The sequence below is a fragment of the Entelurus aequoreus genome, linkage group LG25, assembly GCF_033978785.1.
Source record: "Entelurus aequoreus isolate RoL-2023_Sb linkage group LG25, RoL_Eaeq_v1.1, whole genome shotgun sequence".
NCBI lineage: Eukaryota > Metazoa > Chordata > Actinopteri > Syngnathiformes > Syngnathidae > Entelurus > Entelurus aequoreus.
The window spans coordinates 7,150,244-7,163,616 of record NC_084755.1 but is presented as its reverse complement, the minus strand read 5'-3'; the positions used below and the strand labels follow the sequence as shown (position 1 = coordinate 7,163,616).

General features: G+C 38.0%; 1 protein-coding gene across 8 annotated transcripts in view; it reads right to left on the bottom strand.

Moving 5' to 3' along the window:
* Positions 1-13,373, bottom strand: part of ep300b (E1A binding protein p300 b) — a 110,359-nt gene that overhangs the window by 19,721 nt on the left and 77,265 nt on the right. For 4 of the 8 annotated variants that reach the window (XM_062036486.1, XM_062036488.1, XM_062036490.1 and 1 more), the window contains exons 21-24: positions 11,269-11,349; positions 7,311-7,388; positions 5,639-5,706; positions 5,420-5,570 (exon numbers count right to left, since the gene is read on the bottom strand). In XM_062036486.1, the coding sequence (XP_061892470.1) occupies positions 5,420-5,570; positions 5,639-5,706; positions 7,311-7,388; positions 11,269-11,349 (378 nt within the window). The remainder of the gene's footprint in view (positions 1-5,419; positions 5,571-5,638; positions 5,707-7,310; positions 7,389-11,268; positions 11,350-13,373) is intronic. The other 4 variants (XM_062036487.1, XM_062036491.1, XM_062036492.1 and 1 more) reach the window with 1 other exon arrangement.

Here is a 13,373-nt window from a genome sequence, read left to right as displayed (position 1 = left end):
ATACATCTCTTTTGTTACAGTGTATATATCTCTTTTGTTACAGTGTATATATCTCTTTTGTTACAGTGAATACATCTCTTTTGTTACAGTGTACATATCTCTTTTGTTACAGTGTATATATCTCTTTTGTTACAGTGTATATATCTCTTTTGTTACAGTGAATACATCTCTTTTGTTACAGTGTACATATCTCTTTTGTTACAGTGTATATATCTCTTTTGTTACAGTGTATATATCTCTTTTGTTACAGTGTATATATCTCTTTTGTTACAGTGTATATATCTCTTTTGTTACAGTGAATACATCTCCTTTGTTACAGTGTACATATCTCTTTTGTTACAGTGTATATATCTCTTTTGTTACAGTGTATCAGAGGTGGGACCAAGTCATTGCTTTGCAAGTCACAAGTAAGTCTCAAGTCTTTGCCCTCAAGTCTCGAGTCAAGTCCCGAGTCAAGACAGGCAAGTCCCGAGTCAAGTCCAAAGTCAAGACTGGAAAGTCTCAAGTCGAGTCCCAAGTCCTGCATTTTGAGTTTCGAGTCCTTTCAAGTCCTTTTAACCACAGACTAATATTTTTACACAGATTGTGTATGCTTTTAAAACGCTGTATTTATTTATTAAAACAAGTGCATTTGAAATTGCAGGAAAAAAAATAGTGCTGACATTGCAATTCATAATAGCACTATTAACAGTAATTTTAATAGTTTAAACAATTTTAAACATTTAACTCATTCCTTTACAGAATAAACACATTTGCAAAAACAAACATTAACATACTATTGGTTGTATTTTATGAAAATAATATTACCACAGAGTTGAGAAGGAGCAAAGATCTTCAATATTTGTATGTGAAAATCACAAATAAATCTTCTGGGGGAGGATGACGCCCCTACAGGGGTTTGGTTTACAAACTTTCAGCCCCACCTAAAACAAAATTCACCAGCCGCCACTGATTATGATGCATTCTCATTTTAGGCTAAATATAAGACAATACTTTCTTAACAGTATAATTGTAACCAGGAATAAGTCTTCAAGTAACAATATTCAAATACTAACATTGTTGGGTAAAACAGCATTTGGTTTTATTCTGAATGTAGTGAAACAGATTGGTGGTTTTAGCTGATATAAAGACTTTCAGGTGTTTATATATGTTGAAGTATTTGGCAGACACTTTTATCCAAAGAGACATACATAAAAAATACATACATAACAATCACTGTAAACATGTCTATAGGTCCCTAGGATATATAGATATCTAATGTATTCATACATTGTTTATGTAAGATATACGCATGTATATATAACCTAATCATATTTTTTCTTCAATTTAAAAATATCTTACCGTTTTTTCCCCCTTCTCTGGGATTATATTCCCAGTTTTGATCTCGGACGTCTGGTCACTTATAGCGTATAAGAATATTATATTACTGTTAAGCAAACTATGAATAATAAAACTTGCCAAAACATGTGTCCGTTATCATAGCTACACGTATGACAAAAAAACGCGTGAAAATCAGTGGTATTCAGTGAGGTAAAATGAATTAAATGCGCTGACAGTTCATTGCTCCTGACAAATGAATTGCACTGAGTGGAGCGGATCACCACTCCAAGATGGCGGCCCCGCGTCTCGTCTGCGCCAGTAGGCAGTAGCGCTCGATGCTGCGTCTACTTATAAGATGTCTATGGTTATAACGTTAGCAGTGAGTTTACAGCCTCACTGATTTAACTACACAGCAAATAAAAGTCATGTTACTTAGCCAATAAACGTTATCTTACATTCAAAACTTACCCTTCTTTGTGCAACTTCAAATGTCGAACGAAGTTGGAAGTTGTTGCGTCTCCGTCTGTAATATTCCAACTGCGTGATTTGCATACGCAATTCGTTTTTGTTGACCAAGTCGTAGTTTTTATACCCGAACGAAACCAACTTTGGCATAATTGTTTCTCTCTGCCGCATTGTTTGACAACTCTTGTTCGGTGGTTGTCCTGCAATTTGATTGGATGAATGCTGTGTGATGAAAACAACGTATAACTAATTTGATTGGCTGTTGTACTGACAGCACACCAGCTGACAGGAACAACACGCTGATAGACAGACAGACACGTACAAAATGAAAGATACGGAGCGCTCCTAAATAACTTTTTAAGCTTTGGGTTTTGGGGAAAGTAGCAAGTCATGTCAAGTCAAAAGGCTCAAGTCCAAGTGAAGTCACAAGTCATTGATGTTAAAGTCTAAGTCGAGTTGCAAGTCTCTTTACATTTTGTCAAGTCGAGTCTAAAGTCATCAAATTCATGACTCGAGTCTGACTCGAGTCCAAGTCATGTGACTCGAGTCCACACCTCTGCAGTGTATATATCTCTTTTGTTACAGTGAATATATCTCTTTTGTTACAGTGTATATATCTCTTTTGTTACAGTGTATATATCTCTTTTGTTACAGTGAATACATCTCTTTTGTTACAGTGTATATATCTCTTTTGTTACAGTGAATACATCTCTTTTGTTACAGTGAATACATCTCTTTTGTTACAGTGAATACATCTCTTTTGTTACAGTGTATATATCTCTTTTGTTACAGTGTATATATCTCTTTTGTTACAGTGTATATATCTCTTTTGTTACAGTGTATATATCTCTTTTGTTACAGTGAATACATCTCTTTTGTTACAGTGAATACATCTCTTTTGTTACAGTGAATACATCTCTTTTGTTACAGTGTATATATCTCTTTTGTTACAGTGTATATATCTCTTTTGTTACAGTGTATATATCTCTTTTGTTACAGTGTATATATCTCTTTTGTTACAGTGTATATATCTCTTTTGTTACAGTGTATATATCTCTTTTGTTACAGTGAATACATCTCTTTTTCATGGATAACTTGCTTTGCAATCCTAAGTCAAAGTGACAAGCAGATATGAAGTTATTTCTGATTCATAACCCAAAAATAATTGAATTCATTAATATTAATATGCAATACATTTTTCTGCTAAATACATCAAGTGCTGTATTATTTCCAGCCTTTGGCAGGACACATACTAGGATGTGGGCAGCACATAAATAATGTGGCAGGCCACATCAAATATTATGTTAAATGACATTGCAGGCCACATTAAATGACAAGGCAGGCCACATACTATGACATGGCGGACCACATAAAATAATATGGCGGACCATATAAAATTACATGGCAGGCCATGTAAAATAATGTGGCGGACGATATAAAATATTGTGGCAGACCACATAAAATAATGTGGCGACCCACGTAAAATGCCATGGCAGGCCATATAAATGATGTGGCGGACAATATAAATTGGTGGCGGACCATATAAATTGGTGGCGGACCATATAAATTGGTGGCGGACCATATAAATGATGTGGCGGACCATATAAATGATGTGGCGGACCATATAAATGATGTGGCGGACCATATAAAGTACCGTATTTTTCAGACAATAAGGCCACTTAAAACCCTTTCATTTTCTCAAAAGTCGACAGTGCGCCTTATAACCCGGTGCACCTAATGTACGGAATAATTCTGGTTGTGCTTACCGACCTCAAAGCTCTTTTATTTGGTACTCTGTGTAATGATAAGTGTGACCAGTAGATGGCAGTCACACATAAGAGATACATGTAGACTGCAATAGGATGGCAGTCACACATAAGAGATACGTGTAGACTGCAATATGACTCAAGTAAACAACACAAAAATGGTATATGTTCCATTGAAAATATAGAACATTACACACGGCGCTCAAAAATCAATTAAAAATGTTTTAGTAGGACTTTGGTAAGCTATGAAGCCACACCGCTTGATGGATTGTACTGTGCTTCAACATTGCAGTATTATTATGCTGTGTGTATAAGGTAAGCTATGAAGCCACACCGCTTGATGGATTGTACTGTGCTTCAACATAGCAGTATTATTATGCTGTGTGTATAAGGTAAGCTATGAAGCCACACCGCTTGATGGATTGTACTGTGCTTCAACATAGCAGTATTATTATGCTGTGTGTATAAGGTAAGACATTATCTGGCCTTTTGTTTCACAATATTATACAAAACCACATTTTCTTACTCTCTGGTACCTGCTGATCAGTATTTGGGATCTGCATAAGTCCTGAAAATTTGCGCAAGTCTGCCTTTGTAGTCCGTGCCGACACCGTAGTGGATAAGCTTCTTCTTTTTCTCTATCTTCTTGTTATGTGACATTCATGTTGCCATTTCTAATATAAAGTAGTGTAACTACTTTATATATATATTTATATACTTACTTATATCTGTCAGTAAACTCATCATGAAAGCACTAAAACATAGCGGTGTAGTGACTTTACATTATTCACCCAAGGAACTTTAGTTATTAGAGAGTTCCGGTCACGGGACACATTTCGGGTGTTGTTGTTGCACTAGTGAGCCACGGATGAGAAGATGCTGCTCCGTTATTGATTGAATGTCATTAAAACAGTTAGCGTCATCTTTTGACACTTCTTCCACTCCCGTCCTTGCACGCTACAACAAAGATGACGGGGAGAAGATGCTGTCCAAGTGGAGGCACGTAAATAAGAGCGCCCACAAAACGGTGCATCCTGAAGAGACTGTCAGAAAGTGAGTTGAAGATGATGAGTAAAACATCATCTATGCAACATTTTGAGCAAAGAAGCAGCCTCACATGTTATTAGTGATTGTTAGCTGTGGTAATGCCACTATGATACAACATGAACAAAGTAAGAGTACAACTCAAGTGTATAATCACTGAATGGAGAACTGGGGATGGAATTCAATAAATGATCTTCTTCCCACTCCAAAACTGGACAATCATGCACTACATACTAGACATTACCTTTTGCAATATATTCTTTTATATTATTATGTGTTGTCAATTTTGTACTTTTTTATGTCATTGCCTGAAATAAATAAATAAATAATGACAAAAAATGAATGTAGACCACAAGGAAGTCTTTTACTTTTGGAAACAAAATATATATATAATGACCCCTTTAATGCGCCTTATAATCCGGTGCGCCTTTTGTATGGAAATAGACCTGATTGGCAGTGTGCCTTATAATGTGGTGTGCCCTATTGTCCGGAAAATACGGTACTCCCGGAGTTTGTAAACAATAAAAAAACAACCAAAAGAACAATCAAGAAAAAGAAATTGCTAACGCTAATCAGTAGCATGTCAATGGCAAAGCGTATGTATATTAGCATCAAGCTAGTGCATTTTTACTTGACTTTTTTGAGGCGATTCTTTTGTTGGCATTGAAAATTGCAACATTACCCAGAGGTAGTTAGGCAGAGTTTGCTCTCAGTGCTGCTGGAGTGATCGCAAAGGGCGTGACGTCACGCGCAACCCCGGTAGCGTTGTATTTTAGGTGAATGGCTTCCCGGCAGGACTGGGTGGGTTTTGTGTGGCCTCCTACCTGGACTTCATGCCTGGTTTGACCTCCACCACCTTGTCGGAGACGTGCACCACACGGATGGTGACCTCGCCAGATTCAGGGTGGTTCTGCCGTTTGACGTAGTCGTTCACTCGCATCTCCAAAAAGTTGCCCAGCTTGGTCTGAGGAAGCCCTGAACAGGAGTGAAAGTACTTCATGTCGTGTCCTCAACGTCAGGACCTTGTTGGACTTGAAACTTACTTTTAGCTGCATATTTGTTCTCTTTGCGCGTCTTGTTGGCCATCTTCAGACACATGTCGCACACAAAGCTGGTTGGACATCAACAAGACGGACATTTGTCAAGGAACAGGACAACAATTGAGGCTTGTGCTCATGTCTTATGAGGGTTGTGTTATGAGGGTTGTGTTATGAGGGTTGTGCTCATGTCTTATGAGGGTTGTGTTATGAGGGTTGTGTTATGAGGGTTGTGTTATGAGGGTTGTGCTCATGTCTTATGAGGGTTGTGTTATGAGGGTTGTGTTATGAGGGTTGTGCTCATGTCTTATGAGGGTTGTGTTATGAGGGTTGTGCTCATGTCTTATGAGGGTTGTGTTATGAGGGTTGTGCTCATGTCTTATGAGGGTTGTGTTATGAGGGTTGTGGTCATGTGTTATGAGGGTTGTGGTCATGTGTTATGAGGGTTGTGTTATGAGGGTTGTGTTATGAGGGTTGTGCTCATCTCTTATGAGGGTTGTGTTATGAGGGTTGTGCTCATGTCTTATGAGGGTTGTGTTATGAGGGTTGTGCTCATGTCTTATGAGGGTTGTGCTCATGTCTTATGAGGGTTGTGTTATGAGGGTTGTGCTCATGTCTTATGAGGGTTGTGTTATGAGGGTTGTGCTCATGTCTTATGAGGGTTGTGTTATGAGGGTTGTGTTATGAGGGTTGTGCTCATCTCTTATGAGGGTTGTGTTATGAGGGTTGTGTTATGAGGGTTGTGCTCATGTCTTATGAGGGTTGTGTTATGAGGGTTGTGTTATGAGGGTTGTGCTCATGTCTTATGAGGGTTGTGTTATGAGGGTTGTGTTATGAGGGTTGTGCTCATCTCTTATGAGGGTTGTGTTATGAGGGTTGTGCTCATGTCTTATGAGGGTTGTGTTATGAGGGTTGTGCTCATGTCTTATGAGGGTTGTGCTCATGTCTTATGAGGGTTGTGTTATGAGGGTTGTGCTCATGTCTTATGAGGGTTGTGTTATGAGGGTTGTGCTCATGTCTTATGAGGGTTGTGTTATGAGGGTTGTGTTATGAGGGTTGTGGTCATGTCTTATGAGGGTTGTGTTATGAGGGTTGTGCTCATGTCTTATGAGGGTTGTGTTATGAGGGTTGTGCTCATGTCTTATGAGGGTTGTGGTCATGTGTTATGAGGGTTGTGGTCATGTGTTATGAGGGTTGTGGTCATGTGTTATGAGGGTTGTGGTCATGTGTTATGAGGGTTGTGGTCATGTGTTATGAGGGTTGTGCTCATGTCTTATGAGGGTTGTGTTATGAGGGTTGTGTTATGAGGGTTGTGGTCATGTCTTATGAGGGTTGTGTTATGAGGGTTGTGCTCATGTCTTATGAGGGTTGTGTTATGAGGGTTGTGCTCATGTCTTATGAGGGTTGTGTTATGAGGGTTGTGGTCATGTCTTATGAGGGTTGTGCTCATGTCTTATGAGGGTTGTGTTATGAGGGTTGTGTTATGAGGGTTGTGGTCATGTCTTATGAGGGTTGTGGTCATGTCTTATGAGCGTTGTGTTATGAGGGTTGTGGTCATGTGTTATGAGGGTTGTGGTCATGTGTTATGAGGGTTGTGGTCATGTGTTATGAGGGTTGTGGTCATGTGTTATGAGGGTTGTGGTCATGTGTTATGAGGGTTGTGGTCATGTGTGCTCACCCTGAAGGCCAAATGGTTTCATGGTGCAGGACACAGATTTGATGCATTTTACGACCACAGTCGCTGCATTCCACCAACCTGAGCACAGACAACAAGCAGAGTTAGCACCAACACTGCACAACAACAACACTGTATTGTTATGTCAACACTGCACAACAACAACACTGTATTGTTATGTCAACACTGCACAACAACAACACTATTGTCATGACAACACTGCACAACAACAACACTGTATTGTTATGTCAACACTGCACAACAACAACACTGTATTGTTATGTCAACACTGCACAACAACAACACTGTATTGTTATGTCAACACTGCACAACAACAACACTGTATTGTTATGTCAACACTGCACAACAACAACACTGTATTGTTATGTCAACACTGCACAACAACAACACTGTATTGTTATGTCAACACTGCACAACAACAACACTGTATTGTTATGTCAACACTGCACAACAACAACAATGTATTGTTATGTCAACACTGCACAACAACAACACTGTATTGTCATTTCAACACTGCACAACAACAACACTGTATTGTCATTTCAACACTGCACAACAACAACACTGTATTGTCATGTCAACACTGCACAACAACAACACTGTATTGTTATGTCAACACTGCACAACAACAACACTGTATTGTTATGTCAACACTGCACAACAACAACACTGTATTGTCATTTCAACACTGCACAACAACAACACTGTATTGTTATGTCAACACTGCACAACAACAACAACAACAATACTGTATTGTTATGTCAACACTGCACAACAACAACACTGTATTGTTATGTCAACACTGCACAACAACAACACTGTATTGTTATGTCAACACTGCACAACAACAACAACAACAATACTGTATTGTTATGTCAACACTGCACAACAACAACAACAATGTATTGTTATGTCAACACTGCACAACAACAACACTGTATTGTTATGTCAACACTGCACAACAACAACAACACTGTATTGTTATGTCAATACTGCACAACAACAACAACAATGTATTGTTATGTCAACACTGCACAACAACAATACTGTATTGTTATGTCAACACTGAACAACAACAACAATGTATTGTTATGTCAACACTGCACAACAACAACACTGTATTGTTATGTCAACACTGCACAACAACAACACTGTATTGTTATGTCAACACTGCACAACAACAACAATACTGTATTGTTATGTCAACAATGCACAACAACAACACTGTATTGTTATGTCAACACTGCACAACAACAACAACAATGTATTATGTCAAAACTGCACAACAACAACACTGTATTGTTATGTCAACACTGCACAACAACAACACTGTATTGTTATGTCAACACTGCACAACAACAACACTGTATTGTCATGTCAACACTGCACAACAACACTGTATTGTTATGTCAACACCGCACAACAACAACAACAACAATACTGTATTGTTATGTCAACACTGCACAACAACAACACTGTATTGTTATGTCAACACTGCACAACAACAACACTGTATTGTTATGTCAACACTGCACAACAACAACACTGTATTGTTATGTCAACACTGCACAACAACAACAACACTGTATTGTTATGTCAACACTGCACAACAACAACACTGTATTGTTATGTCAACACTGCACAACAACAACACTGTATTGTTATGCCAACACTGCACAACAACAACAACACTGTATTGTTATGTCAACACTGCACAACAACAACAATGTATTGTTATGTCAACACTGCACAACAACAACAACACTGTATTGTTATGTCAACACTGCACAACAACAACGCTGTATTGTTATGTCAACACTGCACAACAACAACACTGTATTGTTATGTCAACACTGCACAACAACAACACTGTATTGTTATGTCAACACTGCACAACAACAACACTGTATTGTTATGTCAACACTGCACAACAACAACAACACTGTATTGTTATGTCAACACTGCACAACAACAACACTGTATTGTTATGTCAACACTGCACAACAACAACACTGTATTGTTATGCCAACACTGCACAACAACAACAACACTGTATTGTTATGTCAACACTGCACAACAACAACAATGTATTGTTATGTCAACACTGCACAACAACAACAATGTATTGTTATGTCAACACTGCACAACAACAACACTGTATTGTCATGTCAACACTGCACAACAACAACACTGTATTGTCATGACAACACTGCACAACAACAACACTGTATTGTCATGACAACACTGCACAACAACAACAACACTGTATTGTTATGTCAACACTGCACAACAACACTGCATTGTTATGTCAACACTGCACAACAACAACACTGTATTGTCATGACAACACTGCACAACAACAACACTGTATTGTCATGACAACACTGCACAACAACAACACTGTATTGTTATGTCAACACTGCACAACAACAACAACACTGTATTGTTATGTCAACACTGCACAACAACAACACTGTATTGTCATGACAACACTGCACAACAACAACACTGTATTGTTATGTCAACACTGCACAACAACAACAACACTGTATTGTTATGTCAACACTGCACAACAACAACAACACTGTATTGTTATGTCAACACTGCACAACAACAACAACACTGTATTGTCATGACAACACTGCACAACAACACTGTATTGTTATGTCAACACTGCACAACAACAACACTGTATTGTCATGACAACACTGCACAACAACACTGTATTGTTATGTCAACACTGCACAACAACAACAACACTGTATTGTTATGTCAACACTGCACAACAACAACAACACTGTATTGTTATGTCAACACTGCACAACAACACTGTATTGTTATGTCAACACTGCACAACAACAACACTGTATTGTCATGACAACACTGCACAACAACAACAACAACACTGTGCATGACTTAAAGCAGGGATTCTCAAACTGTGGTGTAAACAAATATTCAAACACAGTGTTACTGTTCAAACCATGTGTAATGTTGCAGTGGCCTAAAATATCAAATACACCGTAAGTCCCGGACTATAAGCCGCTACTTTTTTTTAACACTTTGAACCCTGCGGTTTATAAGACGGTGCAGATAATTTATGGATTTTTGTCTGATAAGTTATGATAAAAAATAGTTTCAAAAGAAATCAAGCAAATACACCTCAAAGCTGTTTTATTGTTTGTGCTATGGTTCCATCTTATGGACGCGTTTGCTCACTGCTGGTGTTCTATTTACAAATAGTACTGGAGTGTCGTGTTCAGTTTTCCAGCCCTCCATAGCGTTTCTACTCGTATAGATTCTTCATTCATCAGTCCAAGCAAGGTTTGTAAGTTTTACAATATAACTACAACTATTCTTACTTCCTAAAGTGTCCCATGTGTGATGTCTGTAGGAGTGTTTTCATGCATACTTGTACGTGCTAGCGTCATTAGCATTAGCTAACATGCAAACACATTTATGAGTCTGTGTTAGTAATATTAACTTACAATGACATTCTATTTGTATTGTTCCAGTTTCACAAATTCCTCAGTAAATTCACCAAAAGGTCAGCGTGGAGTTATTGAGTCTGTTTAGCTAGTGGCTCCATGACCATGACTTCTGTTTTGTTTGATCAGCCGTTTTACTGCCGTGTTACAGACACCGTTTGGAAACAATTAAGGTATGTAAATAAACATTTAGAGAATATTTCTGTGTAAATGAGTCATTTCACAACGTATATATCTGCCACTTATAGTCCGGTCCGGAAAATATGGTACTTGTTTAAAAAAACCTCTGCCTTGTAGTTAATGAATACTTAGGCCAACTACGCTAATGTATTTGAATATTGGTGGTGTTTATTGAGGTGGTACTTGGTGAAAGAAAGTTTGAGAAGCTCTGATTTAACTTGAACATAAGTGATGCTAAATGAAATCAGCGTTAAAGAACTCATAAACGGACTTACAACTCGGGGTCGAGTGTGTCGTTCTTTTTTCGTTGGAATTGGTCTTTGTTGATGGACCTATCAGAGAGACCAGGAGACCTACTGGTAAGCATCAGAAAATATTGGGCAGAAAATACTTTTTACACAGAGGGTCAGAGTCAAACATACATTCATGACACATTGTAAACAAACGTATTCTTCCCCTCAACAAACACATTATTATTATTATCTAGCAAGCCTGGGCCGATATCAATGAACCCAAACATTAATGAACACCAACTGGCTAAGTTTGCCGTCATTGATTTCTTTTCTTTGCCTCTTGCTTTTCAAACAGAGGGTTCACTCTGTGCACCGTGCTCACGTTACTCAATAGCAGAATTGCATGAATCCTCTTGTCAGTCATCTACCAGCTTAGTCTCGCTGGGCGGAGGCTGCACCGCTAGTTGAAGAGAGAAACCAACAAGTCTTAGGGATGGCAATCTTTCAACAACTCACCATTCCATTCAGATTGTTGTGGTGATGATTCCGTTCTCCACTCAACACCATCAAATAAGGACTCTCCCAATAGATTATTAAAAGGGAAATAAAACCTTTTCAAAACAGGTTGACGTATAAGCGCAGCTAGTCAGCAGGAGATGGCCTCAAAATAAAATGTTTGAAATGATTATTTGTGGATAATTATGACTTGTTTTGGAATGGGAATAAATGACAATTGTGAGGTATTCCCAACTTGTTGGAAAGTCATGGCAACACAAACAACAGAAGCCCAGTTTTGGGGGAAAATGGCACTTTCTGAGTGACAACACACCATTTTATTTCTATTGTTTACTTTAGTTCTTCACCTTCCAATTACAATGGTAAAAAAACTCATTATAAAATAAATGTTTATTGCGTTTGATTATTATATATTATTTTGAAACCAAATAAATGAGCACTAATTGAATCCTGACAATATAATCGACCCAGGCCTACAGTATTATATCTACAACACTTCACATCATCTACAACAGGGGTGTCCAAAGTGCATTTTTGAACGGCCTGTGCCACATTTTAAAAACGATTTTACAAAGAAACATTCAAAAGCGTAATAAAAGAGCAAGCAGGTGTAATGTAAGGAGAAAATATGTATTATTGACACTAATACTAAATATACATTTATGCATGCTTGCACTGTACCATGAAAACTGCAGTATTTCTGTGAAACACATTTGGGGAAAAGAGAGAATGACCTTGTTTGCATGATTCACTGTGAAAGTATCTCTCTTCCCTTCTCATTTGAAAGTGTCCGCTTCTTCATTCCAGTTAACAGTGAACCATTGTCTCCACTGACTTGCGTCCTTTGCTCTCTCCCCCCTCCAAACTGAGCCTACTCCCTCCCTCCCACCTTGTACTCAGTGTATTGAGAATAATGCATCCCTCTTCCTATTGCATAGTTTGCTAGGAACGTGACCTGTGCCTTTTGAAATGTTCCAGCTTTTAAATAAATCTAAGAACAACTATTTAGTTTGGCTACTTCATTAGAACATTTCCAATACACTTATAATTGACGGATAGATCTAAAGTTATATAGAGATTTAAGCAGTGCGAATAAAAGTATTATTATAGTATGTATGTATGACTTGTTTTTCGCATTTTTATGAGTGGGGGTTTTTTGGATCCCTGCTACCTTTAGTCGGATTTATTTTTTTTAACTGTCTGTCCATCCATCCATCCATTTTCTACCGCTTGTCCCTTTCGGGGTCGCTGGAGCCTATCTCAGCTGCACTCGTCATTGCTCAAAAATAGTAACAAACCAAACCCAATTTTGTTATGAATTGTTGACCAATTTAAGGCTCCAATTACTTCACATGAAATATTCATCTTTGAACATATTGCGTTTTTCCTATTAAAAAAAGGGTTTTGACAAAAAGGGCATAAAACATTTACAAAATTAAAACTTTGATGGATCTGAAGTTGATCTATAGATATTTAAGTGTAGAAAGTAAAACAATTGTTTATACATGACCTTTTTTTTAACACTTTAATTACTGAGACCCTTTTAGGTCCCCGGGAACTTTAGTCCTTTTTTTTTAAACTGTCATTGCTCCAAAAATAATAACAAACCAAAAGCAATGTTGTTATGAATT